Source organism: Dasypus novemcinctus, chromosome 21 (genome assembly GCF_030445035.2).
Source record: "Dasypus novemcinctus isolate mDasNov1 chromosome 21, mDasNov1.1.hap2, whole genome shotgun sequence".
Lineage (NCBI taxonomy): Eukaryota > Metazoa > Chordata > Mammalia > Cingulata > Dasypodidae > Dasypus > Dasypus novemcinctus.
The window spans coordinates 69,224,866-69,243,935 of NC_080693.1; the positions used below are offsets into that span (position 1 = coordinate 69,224,866).

Consider the following 19,070-nt stretch of genomic DNA (forward strand, 5'->3'; position numbering starts at 1 on the left):
GTGGTAGACAGATACCCTAACCACTGGGCCAAGTCTGCTTCCCTCACCTATTTATTTATTTATTCTGTTTGGGGGTACCAGGGATTGAACCTGGGACCTTGTACAAGGGAAGCAGGTGCTCAACCACTGAGCTACACCTACTCCCCCAACAGATTTTAATGACTCAGTGTTTTAGCCTCATTCTACCTCTGGGCCTGACTTGAACAAAGGCCAAACTAGCCCTTGTGTAAACTCAGTCTGCGACCAGATCCACTTGGTTCTCTTGGTGACTTTGGAAAGCCTGAGGTGTCCTCAAGTGCTATAGATAATCTCTTTGCATGTGGTCTTTCAGAAAATGACACGTCACAGATCTGGAAAGAGTAAAGATCATATTTATTTAATATAGCACCCCCTCAAGGTCCCTGCAGCTGTGCCACTAAGGCGGACAAGGGCTGCTGCCTCCTCAGGTAGGTGTGCTCACTAGCAAAATTCCAGAGCAGAGCGGCCACGGCCCCCCTCCACCCACATGTGCTGTCACCCGCACTGTAGGAAACAGCTCAGGGCTTGTGACCATTTCCTTATCAAGGAATAAATAAAAAATTTAGTAAGAAAAACACACAATTCAATTTTCTATTCAAAAAACAATATTTGCTGTAGGCACCCGTCTTCCCATCTTTTTAGCCTTCAGCAAGGTAGAGGAAAAGAAAGAAAAGAGTAGAGAGAAACAGCTTGAGAACATCTGTGCTTTGTCCAACTTCAGTTTCTATTTTGTGCATTGGCTGGAATGAACCTTGTCTTCAAGTCTGCATTTCAAAGTACTCACTCCCAAGCAGCTTTGTTGTCCCGTAAGTGGGGGGAAGGAGAGTCATGGAGGGACCAGGGTGAAGCAGTCTGGTTGGAATGCATTTCCAAGGGGCAAGGGCTGCCTGGAACCAAGAGACTATTGAAGGACCAAGGGGAAAGAGAGAAGCTAGCCCCTAAGGCAGGCCACGTGCAAGAAGTGATTACTAAGTAAAAACAGGCTTCTGTGTAAGGGGGCGCTTGGAAAAGTTCTTCTTATCTCCGTACAAGACAAAATATTCAAGTTTCAAAATATCCCAATGGTCTGTCTACCCTGAACCTTCTCTGCTGCCCTTCCACTCTTAGTTCCAGGAATCAGGGATGATGCTCCAACCGGATGGGAGGTGGAACATTCTTAACAGCCCCCTGTATCTCTTTACACCCAAAAAACATGCATTAGAATTGACTTAAGAACTGGCGAGTTGGCCTGAGGAATTGCTATGTTCAGTGGGAGCAAGGTAGGTTCATAAATAAGCGCACAGAGCTCTTGGAATTTGGAAATCGTCTGCTCTTCTTGGAACACGGAGGTCTTCCCAGGGATCAACACTGGCCCTCGCCGTCCTAAGTTCCATCAAGGGAACTTTCCGTTCTCTGTAGTGATGAGAGACAAGACACAATCAGTCACGCCCTTCAGGCCCCAGGACTGCCCTGGTGGAAAGAGATGCAAAACTGCAGTCTGCACTTCTCAAAGGGACGCCCAGGCAGCGGCATCACCTGCCGGTGCCTCTTCCCCTCCAGCAGGGGCAGCTCCAGCCCACACGCACCACTTCCTTCTCTCCACACCCGCTCCTTCGGGCTCACATCCTCTCCTCCCACACACGTAGCACATCACTTTCTGAACCAAGGTCATCAAGCACCCACTGTGCACCCAGCCCTGTGCCCCATGGGTGCCACGTGTACCCACTGAAGAAAAGAGTAGCGTTGAAAGAGACCTGGCTTCTGGCTCCAGCTCTGCCTCTAAACTAGCAGGAGGTGTAACTTCTCTGGGCCTGTTGGTAGATTCTAAATTGAAGGACTGAACTTACTTGATTTCTAAGGTCCTTTTATTTTGAAATGATCTAATTCCGTTAGTAATGGAAGGTGGTGATGGTAGCACAACATTGTAAAAGTAACTAATGCTACAGAACTGTACACTTGAGAATGGTTAGCATGGCAAATTTCATGTTATATGTCTGTTACCTCAGTTAAAGTGATACTAATAACAGGTTTAAAGCGAATCTGAGTGCAAATACAATCTTGCAATTCTCTGCTTCATATGGTATTTGTGGTCCACCCACCTGCCCACCCACTCATCAGCGACTGAGCCCCCACTCTAACCCGGGCACTGTGTGCTCCATGCTGAGGATGCAAGAATGTGCCCCTGGGAATTTCATATTCAAAGCCAAATAGAAGGTGAAAGGGGCAGGCCCTAACGAACGGCAGAAGTTCAGTGGTGGCGAGAGGACTCTGGGTTGAGCAGCAAGGGAATCACAGAAGGCTTCTCTGGGGAAGTGACTTGAAGCTGGGCCTCCAAGGCCCACGGGATTTGGACAGAGGGATCTCCCAGGAGGAGGGGAAGCCGTGAGCAAGGAGGCAGAAGACTGGAGCACGCTGGGAAGTACCAACAAGTCCATCTGCGGGGTAGAGGGGGTCTCTGAAGAGCAGGCAGCATCTAAGTCTGCTTCTCTGGGTCATCTGGGAGCACGGGGCATCCTGCTGCTTGTGGAACCCCGACAGGCAGAAGCGGAGAAGGTGTGGGGGCCCCCGGCTGGGCTGGTTTGCTTCCTGAGGAGGGGCTGACGTAGCATCATCTCCATTTTGCTCAGTCCCTGCTGGGTCTGAGGAGCCTCAAGGAACAGGATGCAGGGCAGAGGGGACCTGATGGAAGACCAAGGCTGTGCCCCCCCACCCCCTCTGCCAGGAGAGACCCGGATAAGCAGGCCAAGAAAGCTGTGGGAGCCTCTCGGGACTGGAGGCCCGCCAGCCCTGGCAGCTCCACTCACCCTTCACTTCCTCCTCTCTGCAACATGACCCAGGTGTCCAGCCTTCCTGCAGGCCGCAGCCCAAGTCGAGGTCTCCCCGCCCCCTGGGACACTGCCACCCTCTGTCTCTGGACCAGCCCCACAGACGGGAAGGGCTGCGCCTCAGGCACCGGGGCCTTGGGGATTTTGAAGGAAAGGCTATCACGCTCACACCCAAGGGCCTGGGCTGGCCGTGGTTAAATCAAGGGCCAGCCATCAACCACCAAGTACAGCCATGAAATCAGCCTGCTTCCGGCAGGACCTGGTCCGCACGCCCTCAAAGGTCGTTTTGCTTCCAACACTTCCCAGGAGCTCCACTTCCTGCTTCCAGAAAGCGCGCCTTCTCGGGCACTTACAATGGGCCAGGTTTGTGCTAGGCGCGCCTTTAATCCCCCAGATCAGGTGAGGAAGTTTTATTATCCCCAGTTTCCAGACGCAAAAACTGAGGACCTGAGAGGTTAAGAGATGTGCTCAGGGTGGCATGCCCAGGAAGGGACAAGCCGGCTCTTAACCTGGCTCTCCGATTCCTAAGTCAAAGCTTGGCTTTGCACGGCTCCCGTGCCCTGTGTAAGCCACCGCTAAGTTCCACTCATGCGGCGGGGGCGCTTCAGGGGCAAGGGAAGTCGACCCCCTCTCAGACCCACGACAGCGCACGGGCTGATGAAAAGAACTTGAAAACAGATAACTAGCTTTTATCTGGGAGTTCGTGGCGTGCAAGGGCTTAACCCTCAAGAACCTCCTACTAAGGAGCTCTTGTTGTTGTTGTCACTGCTACCATCGTCAGCCTCGTATCTAGTTTCCAGGCAAGGAAGCTTGTCCTGGAGGAAGACAAAGTCACTCAAAAGGTGGCTGGAGAGTCGGGACTCACACTGAGGTTCTCCGACCCCAATTCCTGGGCAGTTTCCACTGCAGCCTGAGAGCTGCCCGGGAGGGAGGGACGAGAGCTGCCACCGGGCAAAGCCTTTTTCAGGAAGAAGGCGGGTTCCCTCCAAGATGCCGAGACCCACGGAGGTCCAGATTCGCCCCTTCAGCTTAAGTACAGCGTGTTCCCTTTCACGCTATCTGTCTGCCTCGGCCGCAAGCACGATTTATAAACAAGGCAAAAATGGCAGAGGAAAAATGAAGTCAGAATGTACCATTGAAGCAAGTCAAACAATACTAAATTAGTATTTGGCGAAGTGGCTATCTCATTGTTAAGATATTTCCTTCAATGTGTTTTCAGAAGCAACGGTCATGAAACAACTGGGAATGATTGCCAGATTTGATTTCAGGAAGGAAATCCCCTCCCATTTCCCTGCTGGGCAATTCAATTAATTTTCTCCAGATCCTCCCCAGCTGATGATTAGGGAAACTATACCTGCTTCTTTTTTTAAACAAAATCCATTTGCTGAGTTTCAAGATTCAAAATCCCGTTCTCCACAGCCGGGAACCCCTGCGCTCCCGCCAAATGGCTGTATTATTTTGGGGGGCAGGGCCAGTGGTGACTGCTCTCTCACAAGCATCGTGGGAGCAGACGTGTGGAAACTACTCCTGGGGAAAGGAAAGTTCTGCCCTGTCTGGAGCTCGGAGCCTCTGCCCAGAGAGACCCTTTGCATGGTAGACAAAGTAAATAAGTTGGTGCCTCTGGATGCTGATACCTTTTGGCAGCAGACCCGCCCTGGGTGGACACAGCCAGGTTTATCGAAGCGAGAGAGCGCGTGTTTATCTCGGTCCCACGCTGCTGGTGGAGCAAAGTTCCCACTTTCCACTCTCTGGAGGCCAGCATTGCCAGGAACGTGACATCGCCTCTTGGAGGGAGTCTTGTGTCATGGACAGAGCACTGGACAGGGAGTCTGGGGATCTGGGTTCCAGGCCTGACTCTGGTACTAATGAGCTGGGTGACCTGGGCAAGTGCTTTACCAACCCAGCCCTCAGTTTCCTCATCTGTAAATTGGGCCCTCTGTTCTTCCGGTGTAACAGTCTCCGATCTCAGGAGTCTGGAGTCAGGCTAGAAAAAGACACCCATTCCTTCCCTCTTTTCCTTAAATGGATAGCTTTCCTCCATTAAAAAAAAAATGTCAGCGGCATAATGAGTTCTGTTTTATAAGAATTCAGACTCGGGCAAAACAAAGAAAGCCGGGGCCCCTTCAGAAGCACTACCAGCAATCTTGCTGAAAGTTCCGCTCAGACCTTAAAGAAGCAGTTTATGAGGCGAAGTCCTCATTTTTAAAAATAATAGATGCCTATTTAACTCCTGCATTGCCGGGTAGCTCACAAAAAAATGTTGGGAGTAGAAGGACAGGGAAAGAGGCATCTTTGCAAAATTCAAATCTGGAGTGAAGAATCTGAACTTGAGTGTCTGTCTCTCTCTCAGACCCTCTCATCTGCCAAGTGGCCACTTCCTAAATCCTGTTTCCTACAGAACGAACCTCTGAACATGGTGTAAAGCTCCTTCACATTCAAGCCCTACCTCTCCTCTATTACTTATCCTTTTTATTTATTTTTTTAGGAGGTACTAGAGATTGAACCCAGGACCTTGTACATGGGAAGCAGGTGTTCAACCACTGAGTACCTCCACTCTCTTCCGCTATCACTTTTCACCAGCACTCTCTTACCCTCCCATTCCAAGCTGTCTGGATGCTACTGCAATCCAATTCATTCTTCATGACCTACTCAAGAACTCTTGCTTGGTGATGACCTCTAACCCAGGTGGAACGAAGCACCCCTCTGCTGCACTCCCCTCTGTTCATGGCTCAGGCGTGCTTTATATAATCAGGATTCCTTCATTGGACTGTGAACTCCTGGGTCAAGGAAGTTGACCTTCTCCTGCAGCAGAGCACCTGAGGGGCAGTGGACGCTTGGCATAGGCTTGCTGAATTGCAGTGAGCTGTGGGATGGTCCACTCATCCATGCAAATGCCCCACCCCCACCCCCAAATCTGCCACATTTCCAAAGCATAGACCCTGTGCTGGAAGGAAAGATGTACTTTGCTCGTTTGGAGCTAAGTGTTCTAGATTGCTAGTCCCTCAGGGAAGGGTGAATTCCCAGGGTCTCCATCAGTACCTCAGTACCAGATATCCTGATGGAAACAGGGGAGAGAATATTTGAAATAAGAACAATTCAGAAAACCTGGCAAGCCTGATAACCAAATGTCACTGGCCCAAGCCAGTTAGAGGATCTTCTGGTCTAGAGCAGAGGAGGTCAGAACTGGAGTGGAATTAACGGGAAGGCAGAACCTGGGTGAGTATGACACACTTTCACTGCTCAACGGACTACTTTTAAAATAATGCATATGAAATGTGTACTTACAGAGTATCTGTTTTCCATGAAACCTGCAAAACAAAAGATAACTTAGGGTGACCAACGCCGAGTGCACAGGCTGGCTTTCCTCCCCAATGTCTGACAGGCTGGGGCAGGTCCAGGAGAGAGGGAGGGGCCATGATGTAGACGGAAATGCTGGGGCTGTGGGCTCACTGGCTGCTCAAGAGCAAGTTTCCTTTGCTCCCCTGGACTCTGGCTCCATGTGACGAGCAGAAAAAGTTCCTGGCACCTCATTTGAGATAAAAAAAAACTAGTACCACGTGATTTTTTTTTTTTTAAGAAAAAAAAACTACCAAAAAACTAGTAAGTAGGAGATAAACATCATGTCTGGCCCCACTCTCCAAACAATGTCTGCTTTTCGGTATATTTTCTTCCAATTATTTTATACTACGCATAGGCATTTAAAAAAAAACAGCTATAATTCTACCGCCTATACCATTTTATGTTGCGTCTCTTTCCCATAATAAGCTCTTATAAACATTTTCTTAAATAGAATTGTTAGTGGCTGCATACTGTTTGCTACAGGGATGTGCCTTTGTTTCCTTAACCAGTTCCTCCCTCGAAAATTTTAGGTTCTTTCCAAGTTTTTGCTGTTGTAAACAATGCTGTTGGTATCCTCTTTGGGAATGAGGCTAGTTCCATGTTCCACACTCTTTTATCTGTCACATTCCCAGGAGTGGAATCACCAGAGCAGAAAGGGTGGACGTTGTGGAAGCTCTTGAAACAAAGGGCCGGGCCACTCCCTGGAGGGCACGCCCTACATCCCTTTGCCCCTGGGACTCTCATCTCCACTGCCCAGGACCCTCCTGGTCTTGCCGGCCTGACTGCTGGGAGTGACCGTCCCTCCGGGCTGTGGTGGGGAAAAGAGCCCCAGCCAGAGGCCTCGAAGGTGCGAGCAGGGCGAGCAAGGCCAACGAGGAGCCCGGCTCGAGGCTGTGTGGTCTCTGCCCGCCTTGTTGGAGTCAGTTTTCTCCAGAAGAGGCAAGAGAGGGGTGCGGTTTGCCCCCTGGACAGGACCAGGCCTCCAGCCCCCCACTCAGGCCAACGTTTCTGACTGGACAGATGGAGGGACGGATTCCCCACGTGGTCCACGTGAGGACACAGCCCTGAGGACAGAGAAGCCACCGGACCTCATCTGCAGCTGGGAAGGTCCCCAGAGGCGGGCGTTGGGGTCGATTGCTGCTCTCTTGGGGGGGCGGGGGAAGGAGGCAGGGTGCAAGCCCTTGCCAAGTCCTCAGTCTTCCTCGAGGCGGAGCTCGGCTCATACCCAGCCCCCACCCTCAATCCCCCGCCACCTGGATCATGGGCAGTCTCTGGCACCTCTGCCAGAGCCGGAGTCACAGGCCTTGTATTCTCAAACTTAAAAATATCCTGCTTCCCCAAGTCCACCTCCCCCTCGGACCCCGTCTTATCACAGCTCCATTGTGCCTCCCCTGAAGAGGGAACAGGGCCAGAAGTTCCTAAGGGGCCCCTCTTCTGTCCTGGCGGGGGCCAGAGGCAGCCAAATGGATGACTCAGCTTGACCTCGGAGTCGAGCCATTGTGTAAACTTCCACACATTGAGTGAGGCCGCGGGCACCCCCCACGCCACACCCAAATCTGACCTGGGAGGCCCCAAAGGACCCCTTGCTTCCAGCTCCCCTAAAGCACCAAGGGCTCTGGAATCAGAAGTAAGAGGGAAGAGGTCTCAGGACAGTGTTTCCTAAGTTAATTTGAGCATGAAATGCTAAACATTTGAATATGCTGATAAGTCAATGCACAATTAAACGAAAACAACAAAAACTGTGTTTGTAGTTTCCGCTCTTTATGGGAACAGAGCAACCACCACAAAATAGAATCTGGGGGTAGCATTCTTTCTTTTCATGGAGTCCCTTTGTGCCATCTTGCCTTCTGAAGGGGGAGACTCCACCCTGGGGTCAGGGTCGGCAGTGCCCACCGGCTCGGCTTGCTCCGTGCCGCGGATGATGGTGGGCAGCGTGACCCGCAAGGGCTCTTCTTTTCTCCCTCCCAGACAGGATGTGGCAGGAAGGCCCTCCCGTTCTTTGGTCCAGCTCAGTCACTCTTGGTTTGTTGGGTGGCAGGGGATGCTGGGTGAAGACCAGGGGGTTCTGCCCCTTTTAAGAAGCACCCTGGGATTCTGAATTCCAGGTCAAGAGGAAGCAGGAGGTGAAGACAGGCGAGCAGATGCACACATGAGGAGATGGGGCCTGTCTACTCAAGAGCCATACGCCAGGCCCTGGAGTGGGGCGCAGCACCTCCTGGGAACTCATTTATGGGGGGGGCGGTGGGGGCCCAGGACACCTCCTAGGTGGGCCTAGGGAAGCTGGCTCTCCTATTGGAGGAGTCATAGGAGGTGAATTCCTCTACGCCAGGGATTTTCAACCTCAGCACTACTAATCATTTGTTGGGAGAGGGTTGTAGGGCATTTAGCCGCATCCCTGCCCTCTGCCCTCTGGATGACAGTAGCACCTCCCCTTCTTGCTTCAGTTGTGGCAACCAAAAATGTTTCCAGACATTGCCAACTATCTCCTGAGTTGAGAACCAGTGCTCTAAGCTGAGCAAATCTCATCCTAGACCTGACTTCTTTCCTAGGGAAGAACACGACTTGCTAATTGTAGTGAAATGACTTTACCCCTCTGTCTTAAAATCCTGGATAAATACGGGTTAATGGGCTTTTCTTTGGATGAACTGCAGGCCATTTTATAAAGTACTTCCAGAAGAAGGTAGAGTGTTGTAAATCTCTAAGTGTTAAATCAGAATGAAGATGCAAACGTCCCTAGCTAGCCAGAAATTTTCAGTTTACACAGGGCTCAACCAGGCTGAGGGAAATCCCTAAGAGCTTAGAGCGGGCATGGATAGCTATGCTTTTATGCAGAGGCTCCCTCCAGCTGTAATTTCTCTCTTTTAGTTCTTGTCAGTGGGAAAGCACCAGGAGAACAGGAGGAGAGGAAATGAAAATCTAGCCTTTCCTCAGATGAGCTGGGACTGGGCAGAAGAAGAAATAAAGATGATGCCCTGGTTAGAAGAATGAATTGGGAGGGCTTTTAACATCATCGCCCTGGACCCAGAGCACTACAGCTATGAACAAGCTCTGGGGAGGATGCTTCAGCCTAAACAGAAGTGATGATCCTACACAGAAATTAATCTGCAGAGAGTCTGCAGCTAAAGGGGGTGTGAATAAATTGGCTCTAGTTGAATGTTAGAAAGGTTAGTAACCTGCAGGGCTTTCCTTAAAAACTCATGACCTCATAAAGCCCTCTGTTTTGGTAAGAGAAGTAAAAGCAGGATAATTTTCCCATTTCTGGTAAAACCAAATCACAAGTCACAAATTGAGCTACGATTACTGACTTAGACTTGCAAATCCTAATCTTAGGCAAAAAAATTAAAAGGAAATCATACTTTTTAAAACCTCCAAGTGCTAAATTTGCAAATCCAAGTATTATAAGGAAATTATCAACATTTTCTCCATTCCCTCAAGAAAGCAGAAGTGATAACTGAAGTTCCAAAGCTGTTTTCCAACCTGTTCTAGCTGTCCAAGTGCTTACTTTCCCTGTGTTTAGCCTCTTCCACCCAGTGTCTTTCTTAAACAATTTATCTAGCTTCGAGAACCCCTCTCATTCCCTCCTGCACGTGTAATAGCAAGGAATCATTTAGCAGGGAGAGAAGGAAAATGCTCAAAGAGCAAAAGGTTTCCTCATCTTAGACTGAGTTAATTCTTAGAACAGGAAGAGGTTAGCTTAGTTATTCGTCAACAAACAGCAGGTCCAGGAAGAGTAGCAGACTTACATGATGTTGAATGTTTGAGTTGGAAGAGATGCCCCCTCCTTTCCATCTTATAGATGAAGAACCCGAGGCTCACACAGGGGGAGTAATTGCCCCAAAGTCCCTATCCTTGTCCTTTATGCCCCGAAATCTCTACCCCACCAGGAGGATCCAGGACCACAGAGAGCCTGAAACGGAGGGCTGGAGAATGAGTTAGCATCAGTGGACCATTTCTGGAGTCCAACCGGGCCCCTTTTGGCAATTACAGGTAGGAGAGTTGGAGAGGAGCCCCAGGACCTTCACCAGGGACCCCCACCTGCCTGCTACTGCCCTTACTCATCCGAGGGCCACCACACACACGCACACACACACACACCACCACCACCACCAGAGACACTTAGGATGTAACCTCTGTACTGATTTTGCATGGATGGTCAGAGGACTTTTATTGGGACTTGATGGAAAAGCAAACAACCAAGGGGGAAGTGAGGGTGGGGCCAAGTCATGTGACTCGATAAGGGCAGAGCTGAGATGGGAACCCAGGTTTCCATCTCCCACTTATGACGTTTCCACTAGGTTCACTGTACAGAGAATCTCCAGCTGAGACTCTGGACTGACATGAATTCAGTAGAAACCCAGTAAGTTGGTCCCTGAGATCCATGACAATTTAAATTAGAAGGAAAACTCAGTTAGGCTTAGAGCAAAGACTACGGGGTCTTTGAGTCAAGGGGGAAGAGGGCGTATGTAAAGGATTGGCTCCAAGAGACCCAGGGAGTGGCTCTCAGAAGTGGCTGAACTGTTGGGGGGCAGGGTAGGATGAGTCTGGAGCAACCAAAGCAAAGACCAACGACACTCATTTCCACATTCGTGGAAGTTGAGACTCACCACATGTTGCTTGGGAGGGAACTGAAGAACCTTGGTCCAGCCACCTCATTCAAAAGAGAAAAAGGATGAACTGAGAGCCTCGAGTGCAGAGGACCTCATCCACGGGGACTCCTGCCTCTCCAGCCAGCAGCCGCTCACCGTCGGTCCCTCCAGGGCCCCTCCCTGGGGTGCTCTTTGCAGGCTTATCTAGGGGAGCAGTTTTCCTTTGTATCACTCAGGGGGAAAAGGGGGGGCAGGCAGGTTAAGAGCCAGAACTCTGCCCTGTGAGACCATTTCCCAGAATAGCCACTTTTCTTTGTGTTGCCAAACCAACTGGCTATCCTCTTTTTTTTTTTCCTCCTTAAAATTTGGCTCTATGCTTCTACATTTTCCACATTTCTTGATTTGATTTCTACTTTGTCATCAGCTTCTTGGAGAATTCACCTCAGTTTCCCTTTAAGAGTTGAGACTGATAGTCTGTGATTCCTCCAATTTCATTTTCCTTTTTCAATGTGTCTTTGGCTATTCAGGGCCTCTTTCCCTTCCAAATAAATTTCATAGTTAGTTTTTCCAGTTCATTAAAAATGTTGTGTTGATTTTTATTGGGATTGCATTAAATCCGTAGATCAGTTTGGGTAGGATAGACATCTTGATGCTATTTAGTCTTCTTATCCATGAACAAGGAATATTCTTCCATTTGCTTAAGTCTTCTTTCATTTCCTTTACAGTGTTGTGTAGTTTTTTGTGCATTAGTCTTTTACATCTTTAGTTAAATTTATTCCTAGGTATTTGATTTTTTTATTTACTATTGTAAATAGAATTATTTTTCTTGAGTTCCTCCTCAGATTGCTCATTATTGGTGTACAGAAATGCTACTGATTTTTGCACATTGATCTTATAACCTATGATTTTACTGAACTCATTTATAAGTTCTAGAAGCTTTAGTGTAGATTTCTCAGGGCTTTCTATGTATAGCATCATGTCATTTGCAAATAGTGAAATTTTGGCTTCTTCCTTTCCAATTTGGATGCCTTTTATACCTGGTTCTTGCCTCAGTGCTTGAGCAAGTATTTCTAACACAATGCTAAATAGGAGGGGTGATAGTGGGTTTCCTTGTCTTGTTCCTGATCATAGTGGGGAAGATTTTGAGATTTCACCATTGTAAATGATGTTAGCTGTGGGTTTTTCATATATATCCTTTGTGATGGTTAGACTATTGCGTCAACTCGGTCAGGGAATTGTGCCCAGTTGTTTTGTTAAGCAAGCACGAGACTAACTGTAATACAAGGGCATTTATGGGCTTTAGTCACCATTGACTTTACTGCAGTGGTAAATCATAGATAGCTGGTTACAATTACATCAATCAGGGAGATTGCCATCAGCAGTGAGTGATGCTTTATCCAATCAGTTGACTGCCTTAAAAAGGGGAAGGGATTCCAGCATCGAGTGAGAATTTCCCAGCTGTCTTTGGACAGCCAGCATCTCCCAGAACTCATCAAGAACCTTTGTTGGACTTTCATGGGAGCCCCTGGTTGCAGCCTGCCTGTGGAACGTGGACTTGTGCATCCCCACGGTCACGTGAGAGACTCGTAAAATCACATACTATTGACAGAGATCTCTTGTTAATTCTCTTTCTCTAGAGAACCCTGACTACTACACCCTTCATCATGTAAACTACAATGTAAACTATAATCCGTGTGGTGCAGCAGTGCTCCAAAATGTATTTTGTGCCACACTGATGAAAGAGGTTGTTGATGAGGGAGGAGTGGGGGGTGGGGTATACGGGAACCTCTTATATTTTTTGATGTAACATTTTGTGTGATCTATGTATCTTTTTAAAAAAAGACAATAAAAAATTTGCAAAAAAAGAGTGATAGTCTGGCACCGTCTACGTGACCCTGGGCAATTCATGAACCCTCTCACTTCCCTTCTCTGTGAAAGGAGGGGGACAGACTAAACAGAACCTAGATCGATGGTTCTCAAATTTGATCACCTGGAAGGTTTTTAAGAACAGGAACTGCTTGGCACCACCCCCCTGAATTTCTGATTCAGTGCATCTGGCGAGGGGCTGAGAGTGCATTTCTGGCAAGTTCCTACCAGATGTGATAGTTCTCAAAGTGTGGTCGCAGACCACACTTTGAGAACTATTGCACCAGATGATGTCAGGTTTCCCTGCAGTTGTGCCACTCTAAGTTTCTGCTCTCCTTCTCTTTTGCAGGAATAGATACTTTCTTCCTCCCCAGAAATCATGGAGGGATCTCTCAGGGTTGTGTGTGCATGGATGGGGAGAGGTATGGTATGGCTCCAAATATAATAAAATGAAGACCCGAACGGACAGTGGGTGTCCAGGAGGGTGAGCGAGTGGGCTGGGTGTGGAATAGGGCTCATCTGCCCTCTCTTCCCCTTTTAGCTTCTCAGTTCCTTCTTCCAATGGGCAGCACTCTGCTGTTCTAGAAAATGGCCTCACAGGGCAGAATTCTGGCTCTTAAGCCCTCCCCCCTCTTCCCCCTGAGTGATACAGAGGAAAACTGTTGCCCTAGATAAGCAGCATAAAGGCACATGAAGACACTTTCCAGGTTCAAATCCCTGCTTTGCCAATGTACTAGCCATGGGGCACCTACAAGTTACTTGTGTGCCCAATTTCCTACAGTACAGGAATAATAGAACCGTCATCCTAGGGTTGTTTAAGGAGTAAATGAGTTAATACCTGTAAAGCACTCCAAACTCACACAGCAGGTGTTCAATAAATGTTAGCTATTATTATGATGAAGGAGGAAGGGACTTTCCAAACCTAGAGAGAATTAGATTATAGGGAGAAAAAAAAAGTCAGCATCTAGCAAAGAGATTTGCTGTCCATAGAGGTGCAGTGGTACCCACAGCAGAGAGATGCTGAAGAATCTGGGAAACCTGAATGCCAGCTGAGATGACCCTTAGCAGGCTCTGGTGGAGACTGAAACAAAGGGCTGTTAAGGATGAGTTGGGAGAAGCTGGCCCCAGCGATGGATTTCACGGACCGAAGGATCTGGCTGCTTTGAGGATCGTTTGGCTATCCCTAGGCTGAGAGGGGACATTCCTCTCAGGCTGAGTGGGGAGGAAAGTTCAAAGAAGATGTTGAGGTCCCAGGAAATTAAAGAGGGAAATCCACAAAATGCATGCCTGCTTTTTTTGTGTGTGCCAAATAATTAAGAGAGAAAGAAAGAAAAAGGAAGAAGAATCGGCCAAAGCCTGCAGCTTCCCCCACTTCGGCAGCAAGTCAAGGTGGGAATCCTCTCGCCTTCCAGGACAGAAAGCCTTCAAGGCTAGATGGCGCCCTGAGGGCAATGGCACCTGCTGCAAGATGCAGGGTCCCTTGGGGGAGGGGGGAGGGACTCAAGAGTCCCTGGGGCTTTGGATGGTGGTAGAAGTTCCTGGCCTGCGAGTCGGGGATGGCTGCAAGGCACAATAGATGCCCCGCCCTGGACACAGAGCTGACCTCTCTGTGCTTTTCAGCTAAAATGGATTGAGTGCTGGGGATAAAATGCATCCTGTGTGCTTGGAATAATTAGCACCATGTCATGTGATCCTCTATAATCTTCTTTTCTCATTTAACCTCATCCCTGTTTAATAATTGAAGAAACTGAGTCTCAGAGGGGTTTAGCGTCTTGTCAGTGTCACACAGCTGGTAAGTGGCAGTGCCAGGACAGGGGTGTGGGTGTCTCCCAGCAAAGCCAGGGCTCTTTACCACCTTACATGGCTTCCCACAGGGTTGGTGCCATGATGCCTACGGTGTGTTCCAGATGGAGACTCCTCTCCCAGAAGCAGCAGGGGTAAGGGCAGCCCCATTCATCCTACATCCACCCAGCAGAGGGTGGACAGGGGCTTCAGGTTCCCAGCAGCCCCTGACTGAGGACCCAGGGCATCAGACCCCAGGGAGAGCCTGCTTAAACAGCTGCCCTAAAGCAGACCCCTCTGGGAATCCATGCTGGGCGTGGCCTTTGCCTGCTCTAGAAGAGGCTTCCACTGGTAGCTCGGGCCCACCGCAGACCCAAAGCCTTAAGGGAGAGGCAGTGAGGCGGCCACCTTCAGACTCCACCAGCTACCCTTTCCAGAAATGGAAGGCACTGCAGCTCAGCAATCAGGGGCGGGGAGTCTGGTTGGCTCATGGCTGCTTCCTGTGTGATTTCCTGTGTGACTCTAGACAAGCAGATTAACTTCTCTATGCCTCAGTATCATCACTCATAAAATGGATTTTGTTGTGGGGATTGAAAGACATAATGCACAGTAAGTCCAGAGACTGCCAAGCACAGCACCTAGCACATTTTAAGCACCCAACAGACACAAGCTACTGCATGCCCAAGGCAACTGAAAGGTATTTCTGCAGCTCTTAGCCCAGGGAAAGTTGCACAATTGTCCAACTTTGAATTCGACCTCACCATTTAGCTTTCTGTTACACTAGAAAAATAGAGAAAGCCTATTTATTTCAGAACTTGCATTTCACTAGCTCTGAATATATTGAGCCTGCAAAATGAGGTGTCTGGGACAAAATTCCCCAAGAAGTGATTTTCAAAAATTATTCACTCACTATCAAGTTCCAAAGGGAGTTGAGTTTCTGCTCTACCCATTGAAATACGAATTAAAAAGAAGAACAAGGGACCAATTCCTGTTTCAGATAAAGTGTGGGCTCTTCAGGGAATCAGTCAGGTTAGTGGGTATCAGAATCACCTGGAAGTTTTAGAGTTCAGATTTTGGAGATTCTGATTCTTTGGGTCCACAGTCTGAGTAGCCAGGCTGAATGTGGGTTCCCTTTCAAAGTTTAGTGATTCCCTTTCAAAGAGCCCACTTGAATGGAGGTCAGTTGTACAAAGTTGGACATTCACGTAGCACCTGCTTTTCCCAGCACTTCTATGCCTTTGGACTGCTAATTTTCAGAATTGAAAAGTAGTCTTTGTGGGCTTCATTTCAACAGAATTGAAAGAATAATTATGCAAAAGATGAATTTGGTGGGAGCTTTGCCAGCTGTGTCTGCTTGGGCACTGCATTCAGTCCCCGGGGGCAGCTCCTCCCTGAGGCACCACTGGCATGGCGTGAACTGAAGGAGGTGGGGGGAGTCCAGACAGAAATCGAAGGAAGTGGGATCAGATTCATATCCTTCCCACGCCCCCCAAAAAAGTCAGCCTAATTTTGGAAAGGCAGAAGCTACTGAATGGCTTCAAAGCAAAGCCTTGACTTTTTAAGTTCTTTGGGAGCCCCAAGTCGCCAGGGCCCATGAGGGGGCATCTTCTGCCGGGGACAGGAAGAGTAGAACATCTGACCACTGCTGAGCCCCTGTGAGCGCACAGTGGTGCCAGGACAAGCTCCGGTCCACCTTGCCCGAGTGATGACATCTCCCGTTAGTTGGGTGCAAACTTACAAGGTTGCTTGCCTATGCGCAGCACTCAAGAAGCTTTTGTTGACTAAGTGAATACTAAATGCAGCCCATGGCTACTTTTGAAGGGTGGTGGGAGAGTCAACACTTGCAGTGGAGGGAGAGGTGGGTTTGTGGCTCCTCCTTCTGGCCTCTGGGGCTTCTTCTTCCCAGCCCCCTCCCAAGGTGACGTCACTGATTCTGGGGGAAGCAGCCCCCAGGCTGGGGAGATCAGGGTGCCCTCACTCACCAGGGTCAGCTTTCCGGATTTCACTGTACACCGTCTCTGTGCCTTTTGTTTCCAGAGCTGGAAAAGGGACCAGGCACGGATCAGTAGCTGCCTCTGGGCACCAGGTGAGCCAGGAAATGCCCAAGGCTCCCTAGCAAGGCTGTACCCCCACTGTCCCACCCCATGAGTGCCCACCTTCAGGAGCACCTGGAGACCTTGTCACCTCTAAAGGCCAGACCATTGACAGCTTTGGCAGAGCCTGGTCTAACCAGCATCACCCTCAACCCGGAAGTACAAGGTTAACAGGCCCCTGCTCCACGGAAGCCCTGCCCAAAGCCTGCAGCCTCCAACTCAGTGGCCCCGTCTTTCTTTCCTTGCCACTGTGGCCCTGATCTGCCTTACAGCCATCTTCCTATTTTATTTTATTTTTTTTTATTATTGTTTTTTAAAGGAGGCACCGGGCATTGAACTTGGGACCTCATACATGGGAAGCAGATGCTCAACCACTGAGCTACACCTGCTGTCCATCTTATTATTTTAAATTGAAGTATACACACAGGATGTGTACACACACATGCACACACTGCATACAAGCACATACTCATACATACATTCATGCACACACATACACACTGCAACCCCGCATTGTGCACACTCATACACAGTAAGTACACAGATTCACAGTGCACCCATGCATATACATAGTATATGCACACAATACATACTGTGCACACACAGAGACAGTGTTCACTTACACATACACGTGCACACTCATACAACTAGTGTGCACACACATACACTATATCCACAAACCCTGAGGACACAGGATGGAACCTGACTTCCCCAGCTCTTCTCACCAGTACAAAGGATCAGGAAACCTCATTTTAGGAAGGAGCCTGATGCCATGTGGACCAACATTCCTCTTTTACAGATGGCAAGGCACTTCCGGCCACAGGTGTTTCTCTTGGTGGCAGATGGCCGAGGCTACCCTCAGAGGACCCCCACTCTTTCCCCTCTGACCCTGCACAGGCTCCTTTTTCTTTGCCCCTTTCCTGGTGAAACAGCCCTCCTCATCTTTCAAGACCCAGGTCAAGCTTCACTCCCACACTAGTTAGCATGTGTGCCCCTGCCTCTCCCTGACACATCTTCCCTGTGCCTGGGCAGTTGTGTGGCCCCCCTGTGCTCCCAAAAGACTTTGGAGATACTTGCCCTTGGCCTGCTAGACATTATTTGTCCCCATGCCCCTCCCTGGTGGACCCTGAGCTCTTCCAGGGCAGCAAATGAGGTCTTTTAAAATTTCTCATTGTGGGAACATATATACAACATAACATTGTCCATTTTAGCCATTTTCGGGTGTACAAACCTGGGATGTTAATCACACAGTGTTGTGCAACCATCACAACCATCCCTTACCAAAACTTTTTGGTTGAAAATAAGTCTGTGCCCATTAAGCAATAACTCCCTATTTCCCCTACCCCTGTCTACTTTCTGTCTCTATGAATTTGCATATTCTAGGGGGCTCGTGCAAGTGAGATCATACAGTGACTGAGGTCCTGTTCGCCCCCAAAACCCTGGCTTTGCACAGATATGTGGAGGCACTTGATAAAGGTTTAATGAGACAGTGAAAGCACCTGTCCCTGCAGGATCTTTATCTCAGACCCCCTGGCCTTCAAGACCTGATTTTGGTCTTGGCATAATCAGCCCCAGCTCAGCAACGGGAAGGGGTGTGTGCGCACGTGTGTGTGTGTGTGCGCTTGTGCATGTGTGCTGGTCATCACTACTTCCCCTCCTCTTGCTTCTCCATGACAGCAGCTGCAAATTAATGGCTAAACCAGACCCACAGGCTGTTTGTCTCTGTTGTCATGGTTGTTTCCGGCTGGGCTTTATTTTGGCTTCTGTTTTCCTCTGTTTGGACAGAGAAAGAGATGGCTTCAACGTCATGGGGTTTTCCCAGGAGTTAGCCGCGGAACAAGCCTGCAGTCAACCCCGTTTAACAAGTTCCTTCCCAGTCCTCCTCCACCCCTAAGAGACCACTTGGTCTGCTGCCCAGCCAGGCCGAGAGCTGGACACAGCCCCCACCCACCCCCACCCCAACGGTGGAGGAGGGGAGGACTTGAGGACAGCGGACACAGTGGGCCAAGACCAGAGCACGTTTGCTCCTCACTGACCTGAATCCACAAAGCCCCGTCCTTCCCCAGCGTTGCCCCACTCCCTGCCATGGGGAGGCAGCGGGGAGAACTTTAGAGGTGCAGCACTGCCCCTGCCCCCATTTTCCACCCACCTCCCATGCCTCCCTGCCCCTTAGCTGCCAAGGGGGAGGCTGGATCCAGAAAACACAACTTGAATCCTCTAGAAGCTCTCCATCTCACCAAAGTGACTCTCACTCACGTTCTCCCAGGGCCTCCGCACCTTTGTGCAGGTTGGGAAGAGGTGACCGGTTGGGCATTGGGGACCCCACGGCTGTACAGCTCGGCCGGGGACATGCAGGCTGATTGCCCCTGTCCTTCCCGGGCCACGTGTTTCCAGACATTCCTCCTTTCCCTTCAACTCCTCCCCACCTTTAAGCAAGAAAAAGAAAACCAGATGCTACTAACGTGGAAACATTCCCAAAGGAGGAAGCACGACTGTGGAAAACGGAGATGGTTTTCCAAGGACAAAACCCTGCCATCTCTTCAGCCTCCTTAAATCCTAAGCCCTCCAGGGGTCAATCACAA

The 19,070-nt window shown here is 49.4% G+C and overlaps 1 protein-coding gene across 4 annotated transcripts in view; it reads right to left on the minus strand.

The window, feature by feature from the left end:
- Positions 1-351: 351 nt before the first annotated feature.
- The window catches only part of PECAM1 (platelet and endothelial cell adhesion molecule 1), a 127,582-nt gene continuing 108,863 nt past the window's right edge, over positions 352-19,070 (minus strand). For 2 of the 4 annotated variants that reach the window (XM_058284533.2, XM_058284536.2), the window contains 3 exons: positions 16,378-16,434; positions 6,108-6,130; positions 352-1,410 (listed from right to left, as the gene is read on the minus strand). In XM_058284533.2, coding sequence (XP_058140516.1) covers positions 1,381-1,410; positions 6,108-6,130; positions 16,378-16,434 — 110 coding nt within the window. In that variant the 3' untranslated portion in view covers positions 352-1,380. The remainder of the gene's footprint in view (positions 1,411-6,107; positions 6,131-16,377; positions 16,435-19,070) is intronic. The other 2 variants (XM_058284534.2, XM_058284535.2) reach the window with 2 other exon arrangements.